General features: G+C 36.4%; 4 protein-coding genes across 4 annotated transcripts; 2 read left to right on the forward strand and 2 right to left on the reverse strand.

The window, feature by feature from the left end:
* The first annotated feature begins 13 nt into the window (after window positions 1-13).
* On the forward strand, window positions 14-3,427 carry LOC147289735 (Basic-leucine zipper (bZIP) transcription factor family protein). The gene is made up of 4 exons (XM_086236447.1): window positions 14-563; window positions 1,642-1,774; window positions 2,127-2,211; window positions 2,703-3,427. The coding sequence occupies exons 1-4, from the start codon at window positions 61-63 to the stop codon at window positions 3,077-3,079; spliced, it is 1,098 nt and encodes a 365-aa protein (XP_086092573.1). The 5' UTR covers window positions 14-60; the 3' UTR covers window positions 3,080-3,427.
* A 5,684-nt stretch (window positions 3,428-9,111) lies between these two features.
* EXPA8 (expansin A8) lies at window positions 9,112-10,785 on the forward strand. The gene is made up of 3 exons (XM_086235763.1): window positions 9,112-9,329; window positions 9,531-9,843; window positions 10,014-10,785. Exons 1-3 carry the CDS (start codon window positions 9,182-9,184, stop codon window positions 10,315-10,317), a joined length of 765 nt encoding a protein of 254 aa, XP_086091889.1. The 5' UTR covers window positions 9,112-9,181; the 3' UTR covers window positions 10,318-10,785.
* Window positions 10,786-11,309: 524 nt separating this feature from the next.
* ETG1 (E2F target protein 1 (ETG1)) lies at window positions 11,310-16,092 on the reverse strand. Its single transcript, XM_086238564.1, has 14 exons — window positions 15,557-16,092; window positions 15,179-15,292; window positions 14,985-15,092; window positions 14,637-14,768; window positions 14,215-14,259; window positions 13,991-14,110; window positions 13,736-13,894; window positions 13,365-13,439; window positions 13,108-13,221; window positions 12,711-12,913; window positions 12,466-12,601; window positions 12,017-12,241; window positions 11,652-11,719; window positions 11,310-11,572 (listed from the first exon to the last, which is right to left on the reverse strand). Exons 1-14 carry the CDS (start codon window positions 15,722-15,724, stop codon window positions 11,458-11,460), a joined length of 1,782 nt encoding a protein of 593 aa, XP_086094690.1. The 5' UTR covers window positions 15,725-16,092; the 3' UTR covers window positions 11,310-11,457.
* A 150-nt stretch (window positions 16,093-16,242) lies between these two features.
* Window positions 16,243-17,377, reverse strand: LOC147289738 (potassium transporter). The gene is made up of 3 exons (XM_086238565.1): window positions 17,033-17,377; window positions 16,860-16,923; window positions 16,243-16,765 (listed from the first exon to the last, which is right to left on the reverse strand). The coding sequence occupies exons 1-3, from the start codon at window positions 17,336-17,338 to the stop codon at window positions 16,596-16,598; spliced, it is 540 nt and encodes a 179-aa protein (XP_086094691.1). The 5' UTR covers window positions 17,339-17,377; the 3' UTR covers window positions 16,243-16,595.
* Window positions 17,378-17,739: the final 362 nt, after the last annotated feature.

Here is a 17,739-nt window from a genome sequence, read left to right on the forward strand (position 1 = left end):
TCAACACGAGTACGGACACAAGGAGAGACAGAGAGACAGAGAGAGAGACAGTAAAAAAAAATGCAAGATCCTGCGAACGCGAAAGCGAATCCGGATCCGAACCCGAGCTCTCAGGACTCCTCTCAGAGGCCACAGATGACGACGACGTCGTTTGCGGACGCAAGTCCTAGCCTTTCCCTCCGGGGCTCCTACCATCGTCGCGCCCAATCGGAGGTCCATTTCCGGATCCCCGACGACCTGGATCTGCTCCAGGACCCGTTCGATGGCCCGTCCGGCAGCTTCGAGGAAATGGGCTCGGAGGACGACCTCTTCGGCACCTACATGGACATTGAGAAGCTCGGATCCAAGCTCGACGACGGACCTTCCGACCCGAAACCCGAGAATTCCGGTGCTTCGCTACAAGCGGAGACAGGTGGCGGGTTCGGTTCAGGGGTAAATGCGAGGCCGAGGCACCGGCATAGCAACTCGGTGGACGGGTCTTTGGACAGCATCGAGGCCAAGAAGGCCATGGCTCCTGAGAAGCTTGCTGAGCTTTGGGCCATCGATCCCAAGCGAGCCAAGAGGTATTCTTCTTCTATCACTCTTTGTATCACATTTTATTCCTCTTAATTCTATTTATTTCTAATTTTCGGAATTGTAATTTGAATTTGCATATTGTTCATTGTCATAGATTTTTTTTTATTGGGTATAGTCAGCTTAAAAAAATGTTAAAAGAACAGATCTTTGGTGGGATTTATGTTTGTTTAATCATGTTGATAATGGAGTATCATAGTCATTAAATAACTTGTTTTCTCCAAAATGAACTAAAACTGCCTGAGAGCAGCTCGAACCAAAACAAATAAAATTTAAAGAGTTACAACGAAACATATCTGGTGTTGATAATGGAGTATAATTGCATTTCGTTTTTTCAATTTTCTAACAAAAGACCAAACACTTTTTCAATCATTTTAGGATGTTTAGTAGGAACATTATAAATTCTAATACAAGTATTAATTATTATTTTTTCTATAAGAGAAATTAGAGTTTTCTTAAATTTCAAAGATGTAAAGATATTAAATGAAGGTATAACTTGTTTTCTTAAATTTCAAAGATTCAAAGATATTAAATGTTGTAGTTTAAAGCACCAATATTTTGATTATTTTCTAATAACGAGTTCTTTAACAAGGTCATTAAGTGGGGTCTCTTATATGGATGGTTGAGATCTACAATGAGTGAGATGCATCTCAACAATTCATATAAAATCTAATGATTGAAAGACATTTAATGATCCTTATTGGAGAATAGTTCTTTTAAATTGCAATAAATATCCCATACATATGTATTCGAGCAAGTATATAATAAGTCGCATACCATATTCTAAGCATTTGGGTGTAATCCTAACTGTTGACAAAGGCTTAAAGTTGTAAGTAAATGTTATGTTGGGTATTCATCTTTGGGATTGTCTTCCAACATTTTGATAATATGGTATATGTCTGATTAAAAAACTTACTGTTGGATTTTTAATGTGCTTACCATTTTATTTATGATTGTCTGAGCACTAATTTACACACACACACATGGTTGATTATAAAGTTAGTTATTTGAATGAAATTCATGGTGGCAATTTTAAAGAAAGTTCGCTGATTACATATTTTAATACAGGATTTTGGCAAATCGGCAGTCTGCTGCTCGGTCAAAAGAGAGGAAGGCCCGGTACATATCAGAACTTGAAAGAAAAGTTCAGACTCTTCAAACAGAAGCTACTACTCTATCTGCACAACTCACTCTGTACCAGGTTATTACTGAAATACTCATCTGGATTGACTAATCATATTATGGTAATGTAGTTCATACAAATGTAGTTGAATGCTCATTTGGCATGGACTCTCCATATGCCTCCTCAGAGAGAGATGATTGTTAATGACACTATATTGGACATTTAAGTAACTTGTACTTAGGAGTTGTTTTTCCTTGAATCACACTCCATTGGTGTTGATTTAAGAGATTGTTTATCTTTCCTACATTTGTCTATGGGAAGTTTTAAGTTACTAAATTTGGGATTCATTTACAATTCATTACCTGCATATTGCTTATTTCCATAGACTGATATCTGAGAGGTATATGTCTTTTCTTGTCGTATATTTTAGAGAGATACAACAGGCTTATCTACTGAGAACACAGAGCTTAAGCTTCGGGTGCAAGCTATGGAACAACAAGCTCAGTTACGTGATGGTACGTGTCATACATACCCAGTTTTTAAACTTATGGCCATGGGTGGATCTCTGTTTCAGGCACCTTTTTCTTGAATTTTCCTGTTTTAATTTGTTATTCAAGTGGCCAATGAATCATCATCAGGATACTGGTCTAAGCTGGTTTAGTATTATATTTCTGGTTAGTACCAATCAGATGCACTAAGTTTATTGCTACCCCACATTATGAAAATACTAGTGTAACACTCTCCTCTCTGAGTCTCTGTATTAAAAGTAGGTGCTAACTTTGGGTCTTTTGTACATTTAATGGTGTGGTCTCTCTAGCACATTAATCCACCCCATTCACTAGTTTGCTATTTAGTTTCCGGTTATGTCCTTTGGTCTGAGTTTGGTAACTGTAGTTTCTTTGAACTGGGCAAGTACCTTGCTCATTTCCTCATACTACCTTTCCTCAAAAGTACTATGGCAGTTGCTAACCACCAATACTCTTGTGCTACTGTTCCCATAATACAGCTCTCAATGATGCACTGAAGAAAGAACTTGAGAGGCTCAAGATGGCTACCGGAGAAGTATTAACACCCGCTGATACGTTCAACCTGGGAATGCACCATATGTCATATTTGCAATCTCCCTACTTTTCCAGTCAGCCACAACCTGGGCCACGGGATCCCCAGAACATTCACATGTCACAGTTTCATCCATTCCTGTCTAATATGTCAGCTCCCCATCAAGCTATGCTTGGTGCAGCCCAGTCACATGCCTGCTCGGATATGTTGCAGCAGGATTCTATTGGCCGATTTCAAGGGCTTGATATCAGTAACAGAGGTTCTCAACTAGTGAGGCCTGAAGGCCCCTCCGTATCTGCTGGTGAAAGCAACCGGAGATTTTGAATGCTGACCGACCTATGGTCCACCTTATTTGTTGGATTGTTAATAGACTGACCTCAGCCAAAGGTACGGTATAGTCTTTTGTTGGACTTTGATTCTTTGAATTGATTGCTCCCAAAATTTTTGGTAGCTGTTTTAGGTCTTAAGTTATTCATGAATTCCTTCCTACTAAGTTCCAAATTCATTCCTCATGTGGGAATAGAGTGTTGTTCCCAGTAATTTAAAGAGATGCAGCTTTTTCATGCTAGGGATCCCCTATGTAATATTGTTCATTTGTTACTGTTGAAAATGTCATGCTGTGGATATTATGTGTTGTTCGTCTGTTTTTCATGGACTCTCTCTCTCTCTCTCTCTCTCTCTCAAATCATATTAACTTGCTTTTGATTTACAGCAATTCACATCGCCATCGTGCAGTAAGATTCCATTGTAAATTGCGGTTGATAAGTTAAAAAAAAAAAAACAAAAAGAAAAGAAAGTAGTGTAGCCCACAGACCGCCAATTGACACCATTTTATACAGAACACGATGCTGTTTATTCATGAATGCTCCTGCAGAATGCGACAATTTTTTTATTTTTCTTGGTTCAATTGTAATGCCATATTTATGGCAAATGGATTTTAATTTCAACAAGTACGAACATCCTTTCGTTGTTGTAACTTGTAACTTGGAATGAGCCGAACACCAACATAAAATGACTCAGAATCATGGAGTTGGATGTAACATGGTAAGATGAATGGTTGAGGACTTGAGGCCTTTGCTTTTTTCCTGTTGAGAAATACAGTCAGCTTTTGAACTGACATTAATCCTATTAGTTTATTATTAAACCTTGATACATCATATTAGTCAAGTACAAGCTTTTAGCTCAAGAATACTGTATTTCATGTTGGGTTGGTGTCATGTTCAAAATTATCACCCTTTTAACTTTCACATCGCATACCCATATATAGATTCATTATTAGAGACTGTAAATTATCCATGACCATGAATAAGATTACAAAGCTCCATTGGTTCAATTGGGTAGTGGGTAACATACATACACTGCATAAAAGCAGAGAACTTATCAGATTACCAAGCACAGGTAACATGTCACCTAAGACAAGGGCTTAGGGTGGCCTACATTGCCAAGTTATCCATTTAAAATCACATGGTTGGGTTTGGACCCTGTCCTCCAATGGTTTGAATTTTCATTATATTGGAAGTTAGAACACATGTAGGACTACATGTGGCTTCCATAAGTGACCATGGCATTAACTACCTATAGAAAGTGACCCTTCAAGACCCTCTTTGCCAATGCCCAATGGGCAATGGTCCATTCTTTGCCTTGCAACTTTGGTTTCCTGCAAAAGGGAGGGGGACTAGGCGACTAGCAGCAGCAGACAATCCCTAGTGAAGGGCACTTTCATGGGTCCTTCAGAGACAACATTTGGATAAAACCCACATGCCTTTTGTGGATCTCAATTCAACCTCCATCCCCAGCTACTTTAGGATCACATATTTTGATCAAGCTGCCATAAATATAGCATTATAAAATATCAAATATCAAATTATGTTCCTTTTCATTATTGTGTGTGTGTGTGAGAGAGAGAGAGAGGAACATACACCTAAATTGCTCAAAGCTTGTAATGCCATGCCAAAACATGTATAATAAATGAACCAAAGTAATGTACTCACATTTTGCTTGAAAATATTCTTCCTTTTATTATTGTTAGGTGTGTACATACATCTGCTATTATCAATGCAAGTAACTTTCCAGTCTCGATTCTCTATAAATATCACACAGAAGAACTTAATGCATGGTCAATTGGTCATGGTGTAAACTCTCTTAAAAGTCATGGTATAAATATAAAAAGTTTTATTCTCCATATATTTATTTTCTTTATGCGACATTTCCACGAATTGAAATTGAAGCCACAAACTTTGACTTTGCACCGAATTCGGTGCAGCCATATCACTGTGGACCATTGTCATTTTTCACGTAAATCTATGAAAGAAAATTATTAACAAATAAATAAGTTTAATTGATTTTAACTATTAAATTTTAATAATTTTTTAATTTAAGTACTAAAATTAAATACTATTTTAGATTATGTATTAATTGAAGAGTCAAACAAAATAATAAAGTAAAAGATATTAGAATTTACAAATATTACATCACATGCTAGTACAATAAAAAAATTAAATAAAATTACATCACAAATATTACATTAATTTATACTATATTGTATTAAAAAAAAAATCAATCCAGTCACAATTTAACTGTGACTGTCTTAGTGAATTGAAAGAGACAACTCACACCACTATACTATGTATTATTTTGAGTAAAAGTATTGTTTTGACCTCTATTTATACTATATTGTAGTATAATTTTTTTAAAAAAAAATTCAATGAAGTCACAACTTCTAGTCACATCTAAGTTGTGAGACAGTCACAGTCAAGTTATGATTGTCTCACAACTTAGATGTGACTGTCGTTCAGTCACAACTAAATTTGAAGTTGTGAGTGTCGTACAGTCACAACTAAATGTGACTACATTAGCAAATTTTTAAGATAATATAAAAGCTTCAAGGACAATTTTGTCAAAACTTTATAAATTTTAACTAACACCCATCATATGTGGGCCAAAGGACAAAAATGTCAAATGGAATAGGCTCAAATCAAAGGGACCATCATATTTTGTCGTTCAGTCACAACTAAATTTGAAGTTGTGAGTGTCGTACAGTCACAACTAAATGTGAAGTTGAGACTACATTAGCAAATTTTTAAAATAATATAAAAGCTTCAAGGACAATTTTGTCAAAACCTTATAAATTTTAACTAACACACATCATATGTGGGCCAAAGGACAAAAATGTCAAACGGAATAGGCTCAAATCAAAGGGGCCAACATATTTGTGACATAATCTAAAAAACTATATTTAAATTTGGTAATTCAATTGAAATATTATATAGTCTTCATACTATACCAAAAAATTATTGATATTTGGTATTTAATCCTAATTTTCTAAAATAGAGAAAACTTTTTTTATGCCAAAAAAAATAAAATAACTTGCTCATGATAAGCATAGAGATTTTGATTCCACAAATCCATCTCCATCCTATACACAAGAGACAAAAAGTCAAAAACTGAAGATGTTATACATCCTATACATCTCCATCCTATACATAAGCATGGACGGATGTTATATCATGTCCCATTTTCAGATTTTCTTATCTACAAGAAATTGATACAAACATTATTAAAAAAAAAAAAAAAAAAGAGCCAAAAAGTTCACAACTATTCTTTGTTATTATCTTCCAAAAGTCATTGTCAGATTTTTATCTACATTTTTTTTTTTCCAGTTTGATGTTATTCCTTTTTATCCCATCTTATATCTGAAACTGAAAGCAGCACCAAATTCATCTGAAAATGATGCATGAATTTAAAGGGCCGCCAAGGCCGGGATTTGCATGTGCTCCTAACATGGTAGGTCCCTCATCAAAATAAAATCCAAAATTTCAGTAGTAGATAGATAAAGGTATTATTAATTAAAAATAATAAAATCTTGATTTAAAAATAGAAGGACAATACTTGCCCTTAACTAACCAGGAGGAGAAGGAATTACTCTTCACCGTTGCCATAGCATAATAATGATAATATATATAAATTGGTAAAAGTAATATTTCTCTTTGATAACGATACAATCCTTTCTCATATTTTCTCATTGAATACAATACCTGAGAGTAATTGAGATATAAACAATTGCCTGAAATATGATATATTTCATGTGAAATTTAATCATTCTTTATTGCATTACAAGGTTCATACAATTATTATTGGAGTCTAACACAATACAGTGAAAGAATGTACATTTGTCTAACCATTTTTATCGATTCATTTTAATAAACAGACGCTTAGCATGACATAATTACTTGTTATTGATGAAGAGGTAAGCATTTATTTTAAAAGAATTTTGATCCACGTTATCTAGCAATATGGACGATCGATTAGAGTGTCAACAAGTAACATGCTAATGCTTATTTTAATTTCTCTAAATCGTCGTATTGGAGGTACCAAACTTTTTTCAGTGATGCTATATAAACGCTAATTGCTAATAATTATTTAATTTGGTTGACAATTACTCCATCAACTGGCATTTTTTTAACTGCTTTTTGCATTCTTTTTCTTAATAATGTCCTCTTTTATTTTTTTAATTACAACCGACAAATTATTCTAGAAATCTATCTACGTCTTTGGATCTTTGCTACGATTTGATGACTCATCTTTAATGAATATATAATTTATGGCAAGAAATTGGATTTTGTTGTTTGATTAATTGACTAATGTCAGTCTAAACCCATCAATTATGCATATTAACATATTCTTCATTTTTTTTTTAACTCATCAACTCACACGTGGGAACTGATAGTTCGTTCAAGATTAATGATTTTCATGTCGCATTCTCTTGTAGATCCTCTGCAGAACAAAGTTCACTGCATTCTTCAAATTATTCTCTTTTTTTTTTTTTTTTTTTTTTTGTGGGGATTTTTCAAATATATATATTAAAAGCAAAGGAAAGAAAAAGGTAATAAGTAGTTGTTTTATTTCTTAATTAAGCATTATTAGGAAGCAGAGTGTGTGATAATTAAATTGGCAAATTTGCAAATAAGTAAAGAGATTTTCTAGATGTTAGGCATGTTGCAATTAATGGATCGTGGAGTGCAAAGCATGCATGTATTTTATGAAACTATATATGAATTATAAACAGTGTTTAATCACATGCATAATATTGCAATTAAGACTGCATATGCATTGCATATGAATTCAAACTTCATAATTAAGAGTACCCCTAAGTGGAGTGTTTATTCTTATTTGATAATCCACCTTCCAAAGCCATCAAATTGCGCTCATGAGAACCTATTTAGAGTTCATATTTCCATTGATATTTTTTTGTGCCTATATAGTACTTATATTTAAAACTATAGTTTTTAATTAACTTTTTAATAACTCATTTAACTAAATCGGTTTAACTTTAGAATGTTTACTCCTGAATTAAAAAACAAATAATGTGATATAAAATAAGAGCATAATATGAACACAAAAAATATACATAGAAGATCCTCACATAGAGAATGGACACCCAATGGCGGCTCAATGGAAAGTGAGGCTTAAGGCGAAACTACACAGAGGCTTTCCAAATATGTTATTCAAAAAATCAGCCTTTAGGCTTGCTTCTTTTAGTTTTAGACGAGAAATATTACAAAGAATGAGAGAAAAGGAAAAAAATAGGCAAATCATAATGTACAAATGAAATAGATGTGAGATGTCCCCGAAAACAATTCATGAATCACTTTTTTTTGGTGGAAAGCCTAAGGGAATAAAAAAATCAAAAGTCTCACTAACAAATAATGAAGAATCTCACACCTAACCATTAAATAAGAAAGTAGAAAACCTCTTTCAAAATTCTGAGACCTAATTGGTTAATTATAAATATTTGTTTTAATAGTGTGTCAAATACTTTCAATACGAGGCCTCCTTCAACATGAGGCCCTAGACACAGGCCTTGCTTGCCTAATGCTTGAGCCGGCACTGTGGACACCCTCTTGCCTTATGCTTGAGCCGGCACTGTGGACACGCTATTGTAAGGCCTGAAATGGTTGGCTAGATTCCGCAATTTCAGGCAAACCAGGAAGAAAAATACCCATTTGTACACGTAATAATAAAGTATTTGAGCAATAACAAATATATATAGTAAAGTATTGTAAGACGAAGAAAAACGGTTGAGAAATGCATGTGCAAGTGGGGTCATTGGGCTTAGCAGTTGGTAGTCTAACTGGAACATTTGCATGTGCGCATAGATTCTTGTAAGTTTGCCCCTGAAAATATGACTTTGTTTATGTGGTTTTGGCTCTTTTTCTCAAAGCTGAACATTGCTATTTGCTAACTTGTCTCTTTCTGGTGCATAACCCCACACACCACGCATTGCAAGGCCCCAAAACCCATTCAACTCCTCTATATAAGTAAACCCCAAGTCCCCCAATACTAGCACTCACCACAATTGCAGTCAAATACTCAATACCTTCTCTCTCTCCCTCTCTTTCTCACAAAACCTTATACTCAATACACACAATGGCTTTTAGTACTGCACACTTCTCCATTACTTCTCTTCTATTCTCTGTCCTCAGCCTATGTCTCCAAGGCACTTATGGTGACGATGGAGGTTGGGTAGGTGGTCATGCCACATTCTATGGTGGGGGTGATGCATCTGGCACAATGGGTAAGTCCAAGTCATTTTTTTTTTTTCCTTTTTCTTTTAAACTCTAGTGTATAGTGTTTGAGCTTGCGAAGTTGTGTGTCCATTAGAAAAGAGAGAAAAGAAAAAAGAGAATTGAGGGCAGATTGGTCATTTTACATATATTAAACTTTATAGTTTGTACCAAAATTGATGGGATATTCATATATATGTTGGGTATTGCAGGAGGTGCTTGTGGATATGGCAATTTGTATAGCCAAGGGTATGGGACCAACACTGCAGCACTGAGCACAGCTCTGTTCAACAATGGCTTGAGCTGCGGGTCTTGTTATGAGATGAGATGCAGCAGTGACCCCAAATGGTGTCTCCCTGGTAGCATCATTGTGACTGCCACAAACTTTTGCCCTCCTAACTTAGCCCAGTCTAATGACAATGGTGGCTGGTGCAACCCTCCTCTCCAGCACTTTGATTTGGCCGAGCCTGCTTTCGTGCAAATTGCTCAATACAAAGCTGGAATAGTCCCCATATCCTTCAGAAGGTAAAAACACAATTTCAAATGTTTGGAAAAAATGAGACTGTCAATATCGATCATAGATTAAATAGGGTCACATCAACAATCTGACAACATAACATGTCACATCTAGTAAAAAGTAGTCATGCACGTGTACTAGTGTGACTTACATGCTTGTGTTGGTTTCTTGTGTATAGGGTTTCATGTGTGAAAAAGGGAGGAATAAGGTTCACCATCAATGGGCACTCATACTTCAACTTGGTGTTGATCACAAACGTTGGAGGTGCAGGGGATGTGCACTCTGTGTCAATCAAGGGGTCCAATACAGGGTGGCAAACCATGTCCAGGAACTGGGGTCAGAATTGGCAAAGCAACTCCTACCTCAATGGCCAGAGCCTGTCCTTCCAGGTCACCACCAGTGATGGTAGGACTCTGACCAGCAACAACGTTGTGCCAGGAAACTGGCAGTTTGGGCAAACATTTGAGGGCAGTCAGTTCTAGACTTTTAATCAATATTGAAGTCTCTGCTGAAAAATGGTGATTGTATATGCAATATGTAATTGTTTGTGAGTGGGTGAAGGGGAGGGTGAGAATTGAGAGGGAGACATACAACCATACAGGGGGTAGATTAGGAGAGGCAACGCCATGTGATGTGGGGCGTGTATTGCTGAGGTGGCTAATTTGGCACCCGCTAGGCCTATATATATATATAATATATAATATAGAGTGGAGAGTGAGTTATAGCCTATAGTTATATTCTAGAAAAAGAAATTGTCCATTTGATGATGCATTTTGTTGTTTTGAAGCAAATGCCATTATTGTCTTTGGAGGTTTGTAGATCTATTTCCCATAATACAAGTTGGTCCTCAACCCATCTGGGGCAACTTTGTACTTTCACCTTGATTATTCTGGGTGAATTGCTTTTATGGAGAACTCTTTTATCAGTAATTTTCCATTTTCTTTTATCAATTACAATATACAAGAGTTTGGGCATGGAAAGTTTCTGAAAAGAATGGGGATGAATTGCAGTAGACTAATATATTCCATTTGCAAAATGTTCAGCACAATTTAAGATTGAAGAAAATAATTAGTTTTTATCGTTTCTCTGTTTTTAAAGGTAGCCAAATGCAAATACATAAAATTCATTATAGAGATGGCACAAAGTCCAAAAGGAACAAATTCGATCAGTTGACTTATTAATCCAATCAGTTCTTCCCTGTAATGGATATGGACCATATGGTTGAACTATCTCTGCAATTCTTGATACATGTACACGACATAAATGAAAGTGAACCCAACTGGACTTTTAAGGTGCTTTTTTGTTCCCTTTCCAAACACAATGAGCATAAAAATAAACAAAAGAATTGAGTTGGTGGCCACTGACCAGATTATTGCATGATGCCATGCCATAGTATTGCATGAAACCTAAAGTGGTAGTCAGTAACCAGAAAAAAAAAAAAAAAAAAAGGATCTACAGTTTGAGCAGCTCTGAATTCTGATGTAAACTGGCAGCATATTTAATATTAAATGGCACAATATTTGCTTACAAAACACTTCTGAGACTGGAGCCCGTAACAGCCATGGGCTAGAATTTACACCAGTTAATAATTGTAACAAATTCCAGTAACTAAATCTTTATTTTCACTTGAGCCTCTCTCTTCGTAACCTTTCCAATTCCTTGACCATCTGCCAATGTTCTAACGATAGGGAGGTTTCACCAAAACTCATAGACATCAGACGACCCATTGTCAGCAATCTGCAAGCAAGGAAATTACAAATGTGATTATCAAAAGTTGAAGATGAAAGAACATTAAAGAAATTTTCCGTTCTCTAACCTGCTCAAGTCTTGGCTGCCCAGACTCCTATCTGCTTGCCTTGCTGCAACCAAGTCATTTTCTATCACCTGCAAGGTATCAACAATGACATCAGGTACATGTATATCATATATCCATCATTTCGTGGTACATGGAAAACAACACTTCTGAACAAATTAGTAATCTTAACTCTAAAATAGATTGAACTAGCAATTGCTTTTTTTTAGTTTGTCTGAGAAGTAGCAATTGCTCAAGGCAACAAATTGTACGAAGCAAAATCTTAACTGAATTTACTGAATTGTAAATTCAGTTAAATGGACCAGATCGATTGCATAAAGCTTTAGAGGTTAATTGTTTGTTGAGAATGGTGTCAAGCTAACTCTTACCTTCTGCATTTCTGACTCAATAGAATGAGGCAATGATCTAAGAGTAGCCAAGTACCATCTCCAAGCCTCTAGTGCTTCTGCAGCAACATCAGAGGAACCCACTGAAGAAGGCTGGAAAGGTAATACTATATCAGCTGGCAAGATGTTTGATTTGCCTTCAGAGAGAGTAAGCAATTGGACGTCAGCTTCCATGTCCAGTTTATAGTACTTGAAATCATATTCCACCTGAAACAAACAATGTAATATGTATCAAATGCTTTAATGCAATACAGTGCTATAAACTCCGATGCTAATAATTTCAACGAGTCCAAATACTGTTAAAATTATCATGAATGCCTTGTTCGCCGGCAAGCATCAAATCATGCAGAGTTTGCCCATGTAGTGCATTAAGCAGTACTACATAAAACAAGATGCACATATATAGATGTATAATACAATAGAAAAATCACCTTTTGCAACTCTATTAGAGTTTTAAGCAATCTTGCATTTTCAACCCCGACAGAGTTGAGAGTCCCAGCTTCCAACTGGGTCTCATCAAAGATCAAGTGTGAACCCTCAGCCAGCTGCAGAGATCCAGTTATCAGTCTGGAACAACATGAGATGTTAAAAACTATAAGGAAATTGATAGTTTTAAATTATAAATTTCAACTGAAAGGAAAATAGTATTTGGTTACAAAATTGGAAATCTGATTACCTGTTTGTCTCATAATCCTTTTTTGGCGCAAGAGAAGCAGTGTTGAGATAATCCACTGTTAGGGATATACACTGTGTGAAAGGTAAAAGATTCTTGATAGCAAGGAGAAGCTGAGTGCCAAACACAGGCGCAGTTTCTTTGCTAAAACAAGTGAGATTTAGTGAAAGCTTCCCTACAGCAACAGTGTCAACTCTAGAATACACCTGTCAAGTAAAACAAATTATAACAAATACCCTATAGGTAAAGGAGATGACAAGAGAGATAGGGGCAGAGCTCATTTAAGAGTGAGATAAGAATGGACTCCTACGAGATGTTGATGAACAAAAATAATGAAGAAGTATCATGATGTGCAAATAATCAAACACCGACAATTCTGATATGAGAAGGCGCCATTTACCCTGGAAAAAAGATGCAACAGCATGAAATGAGCAGCTACACCATCATTACCAAGAATGGCTGTAAGATGCCTCAACAGAGCTTCCCTCATCTCTTTCACCAAGTTGAGCTTTGGCTATAAGATCAGATAGTAATAGCATTGTTAAACACAATTTCAAAACAAAATTTACAGATCCCAGGTAACCATAAATACAAACAGGTAAGGGATGTAAACCCTTTTTTTGAAGATATATGAGAAAAAAGTGAGGACAAAATCACCTCCATTGTGGGGGAACAAGGGAGGAAGTCATGAACTGCAAGCTTCCTGTGAGTAAAACAGTGAAGACGTGGTACCTGCGCACCAAAGAAAATAAAATGGGAACAATATCAAAGGGAAGAAATGTACTTATAACCTAACACCAGATGCTAGCAAGCAAGCTTTGTAAGTCACACGCTCAAGATGCATCTAAAGGAATTTATACCTACATGGAAATGCATATTGGGCTACTAAATTTGACAATTTATATAAACTGAACATTAGTTACTAGTACCAATATTTTAAATTGGTCATTGGATTGCACAAATAGGCCAAGCATAAGTATTCCTCGAAAAGTATACACATTTATGTAGAAGAAAAACAGAGTCAATACCTTATTAGGGGGCAAATGAACCAACACATCTTCCCCAAAATCATTTGCGAAATCATCACTTTCATCCTTTTCCACTTTAAACTCTGAATCGAAAGTGAAGACTCCAACAAACTCAAAAACCTCATTTAGCTTCAAGTCAGACTCTGGACAATCATATATCTGATAATAGCAAGAATTTCATCAGCTTTTGAGAAAAAGTGAGAGCCAATCTCAGTTCATTATTTTTCTATTGATGTAACTAATTGTCCAATGTACCTTAATAAGACAAGGAAGAGGATCCCTGTTAACATCAGGCACCATAATCATACTAGAGCTGGTGCCCTCAGTAATTGACTCCTGAGACTGAGTAGACACGGAAGGATGTCCATCCTCTTTCTGGAAAAGGGAAAGGAATTTAATGAAGATAAATTCTTTTTCTATCCAAATTGTAAAATAATGTTAAAAAAAAAACACAATTAATCAAACTTGGTTCTACTTACCAGTTTTTTGGTACAAGGAGGACCTTGAAACCCATCATCTGAGACCTGTCATTAAATGCAGTATGTCAGGTAGACAAAGCAAGAACACATGAACACATCTTCCCATTACAAAGCTGAAGACACACTTCAGCTGTACACAACCCAATATCATCAATTCTTCAGGGTCCAAAATAAACCAAGCATGATCGATGCATCTAACATATCAAGTTCAGTATGACAATCAATCCAATTGACATGAAACCATTCCAGAGAGAACTTCCTAAACTTATGTAACTAACTGCTTTGAGCTGCTTAGGCGCCCAGCACCAAAATGACCATAAGGCAGTTTTTCATTGTATTTCAGTCGTCTAAATACATGATTATCCTTTAACTGTATGTCAAATTTGAACAGTGAATATACAGATTATGAGGATGGAAATTACAGCGCAATCCATGTTATCGGTAGCTTCAACATCCATTCTCTGGCGCTTCTCTCTTTGTTGGGTTGCTGAATCCATACTCCTATACATCACTGCTTCAGAAGGAGGTTCAGTCCATGAATTCTGTCCTGGAACCTAAAAACAGAAACAAGAAAAACCCAAGAAGATCAGATCATGGAACAAGCCATATTTTAATTCCACACATTCAAAATAAAGATGCTAGTGGGCTCTTTGAAATTCAAGGAGTGTCATTATTCCCCACAAAAGATAAAAATTTTACATACATTCACCTAAGCAAAGCATACACTTATTTGCTAAGAATTTTTTTGTTCTTAAAACCGAAGAACTCACCGGGATGCAGTAGAGCATACGGCGTTCCCATAATTGCATGTCCGGTGAAGAATCCATGGGGAATTGAGCAACATCTGTAAACTTGTTGGTTCTCCAAACCGAGCCATCCTTCAAAAACATCAACACATTGTTTTAGTGGTACAGATATTTGCCTATATTGGGTCACCAGAAAATCATCAGAGGGCATAAGATACCTTATAAGCACCAACATAAAATTCATTTCCCAACATGTCTTGTATCATTCCCCGAAACCGAACCAGAGTGTTGGGCTGAACCCATCTAATAGTTGAAGAATTCAAAATTGGTACCTAAATTGTCACAAACAATAATGAAATGAGCAAACGCATTTCATAGAAAAGACTATTTCAAGTGGTGTATTTCATGGGCAGGGCTTTTAGAAACAGAAATGAAAACACCCAATACCTTTCATATATAAATAATGACATAAGCTGAAGCAAATGGCAAAAATAGACAATTAGGGTTATCAGAACGAACCCTAATTGAAGAACACAACTCAGAAATTCATGTACGAGACCAAGAAATTACTATTGCCAAGGTGGGAGGGTTTGGACCTGAGAGAGACCGCCGTCGTCAAAGAGAAAGCGACGGAAGAGATCAACGGCGCCCCAGTCCCTGCCGTTGAAGGAGGCCGGGTCGGATCCCGAAGCGATGGCCTTCTCATACGTAGATCGAACGGCTCCCAGAGGGTTCGCAAGGCAGTCGTACGCTACCCCCACCATATTGATTCCGTCTCTGTCTCTGTCTCTCTCACTCTCACACTCACTCTTCTCTCTCTGGACTGTGTCTTTTGGGATCGGCTTCCCGCGCTTTTAAGTGAAATAGTTGGATTTCCCCGCTAAGAACTGTTTGTTCCCGCCATTTTGGTTACCGACGTGAAGAGTGCACGAGGATTTGGGCTCCCTTCTTTGAGCCTTTGATTGGCCCATACTTGTTAAATGGGTTACGAGCATTTGGGCTGACCCATCTACCCAATTATAGTCTGGGCTCTCCTATGTCAGAGACTAGGTGAAGTTAGGGTTCTAAATATATTGTTTTATTTTCATTAACAGGTATGTTTTCTTTGTGTTAAACATTGTGTATTGATTATGAGGTTTTAAGGTATTGATGAGTCTGACCACACACCTTTACAGATTATACACACAACACATGTCGATATTTCTCTTAATTTATAATCACACGTAAACTGTATACCATTGCTCCGTATTTGATTTATAAATAATAACAACGAAATTTAGAATTGAAAATGACATACTGACATTTAACATTGATTCATGGTATATCATTGATCATGAATTACAGTAAAGAAAAAGTTGAAAAACAAGCTCTAAGTTCTCAAATTATTTATCCAACATTAGATTATACTTTTGTATCTAAAAATGATATAACCAGTTAGGCTCTGGGATATCTGATATACTAGAAAATTTCCATCGTCTGTACTAATGAGTAAATTGGGAACGTTTGGTATTCTATCCAAAAATTGTTTTCCAAAATTTTCTTCTTTCTTTCATCTATAAATATCATAGATGAAAAACAAAAAAAATTTCCGAAATAGATACCAAATGACCCTGAATCTATACTCAACAATTCCCTTCAGCCTGAAAAAAGTCTAGTAAAGAAGTTGCCAGATTTGGATTTCTCCAAACATGCCACATGAACATATCTTCCAAGCTTGTCCACTTGCCTTGGCTCACCCCCTGTATCTTTCTTGCAAACCTTGCACGATTTGTCCACCCACCCTTCCTCCACATATTGCCCATCCACTAATTTCAAGTGAAAAAAAAAAAAAAAATCCAGTTTAGGGAAAAAAAAAAAAGTATCTAAAAAAAAATTTCAAAGTTGCTAACGCTTGTATACCATCAACATAGGATTTGAAGAAATCTTTGTATGTCCCTCCAATTTTTCTTCTGAGAGCCCCATACTGCATGAAAATGAGAGAACCCACTTAGCAAACTCACCGAGAAGCACGTAATGAGAAGATAAACACAATATGACATAGGATGAGTTTGAAAGCATTTTAATATGTATACCTGTTCTCTGGACATCTTCTCTCCAGACTTGGTGGTTTGTCTGGCATCTTCAAGAAGCAGAGCGTCCTCTTCAGACCTGGTTTGAGAAAAATCAAGTGCTTCTGTTACACTGCTAAACAGTGATTGCTTTCTTTTCTTGGGTTCTTCTTTCTCATCCTTCTCACCCTTCTCTGTTTTGGCTAAAACTCTAAATTGAGAATTCTTGTTCAACTTAAAGAACCCTCTGTTAGATAACTTCTCTGCAACTCCAGAATTTGAAAGGAAGCTTCCATGTGGAGGGGTCAGAGGAAGTGTCCTTACTCCCATGTCTGCTTTCCTTTTGCATAACAGTTACGGATTCTGCAACTACAGAAGTTAATTGCTCCTTATATATTGATATGAGGTTGTCTGTGTTTTGCCTATTTGGACCACTAAATAACAGCCACGTGTCCAGAAGCATAGCTTGGCTGCCACTCAGAAGACCTGGTGGTCAGTAGAATACTACGTGGCCCTTTATCATGCATAGCAGGCATTTGGTTTGGTCCTAGTCAATCATACAAAACTGAAAGATCATAGAATCAGAAACTAATGGCCAGTAGAGAACCAAGGTTTTATTTTCAGATTCCTCGAATTCTTGTAAGGGTGATTTGGATCCTTCGACCCAAATCATTTACCATGGTTGAGATGGTTATCATATTTACTGATTACGTCTCACCTGGAAGAAGAAA

The sequence above is a fragment of the Dryas octopetala genome, chromosome 3 (genome assembly GCF_963921425.1).
Source record: "Dryas octopetala chromosome 3, drDryOcto1.1, whole genome shotgun sequence".
Classification (NCBI taxonomy): Eukaryota; Viridiplantae; Streptophyta; class Magnoliopsida; order Rosales; family Rosaceae; genus Dryas; species Dryas octopetala.

Coding starts and splice junctions, on each gene's coding strand:
- LOC147289735 (XM_086236447.1), top strand. CDS start 61: ATGCAAGATCCTGCGAACGCGAAAGCGAATCCGGATCCGAACCCGAGC. Junction 564..1,641: donor GATCCCAAGCGAGCCAAGAG/GTATTCTTCTTC, acceptor ATTTTAATACAG/GATTTTGGCAAATCGGCAGT. Junction 2,212..2,702: donor ACAAGCTCAGTTACGTGATG/GTACGTGTCATA, acceptor CCCATAATACAG/CTCTCAATGATGCACTGAAG.
- EXPA8 (XM_086235763.1), top strand. CDS start 9,182: ATGGCTTTTAGTACTGCACACTTCTCCATTACTTCTCTTCTATTCTCT. Junction 9,330..9,530: donor TGATGCATCTGGCACAATGG/GTAAGTCCAAGT, acceptor TGGGTATTGCAG/GAGGTGCTTGTGGATATGGC. Junction 9,844..10,013: donor GTCCCCATATCCTTCAGAAG/GTAAAAACACAA, acceptor TCTTGTGTATAG/GGTTTCATGTGTGAAAAAGG.
- ETG1 (XM_086238564.1), bottom strand. CDS start 15,724: ATGGTGGGGGTAGCGTACGACTGCCTTGCGAACCCTCTGGGAGCCGTT. Junction 15,293..15,556: donor ACGACGGCGGTCTCTCTCAG/GTCCAAACCCTC, acceptor GTGACAATTTAG/GTACCAATTTTGAATTCTTC. Junction 12,602..12,710: donor AAGGATTATGAGACAAACAG/GTAATCAGATTT, acceptor ATGTTGTTCCAG/ACTGATAACTGGATCTCTGC.
- LOC147289738 (XM_086238565.1), bottom strand. CDS start 17,338: ATGGGAGTAAGGACACTTCCTCTGACCCCTCCACATGGAAGCTTCCTT. Junction 16,924..17,032: donor AGAAGATGTCCAGAGAACAG/GTATACATATTA, acceptor ATTTTCATGCAG/TATGGGGCTCTCAGAAGAAA. Junction 16,766..16,859: donor CTTCAAATCCTATGTTGATG/GTATACAAGCGT, acceptor ACTTGAAATTAG/TGGATGGGCAATATGTGGAG.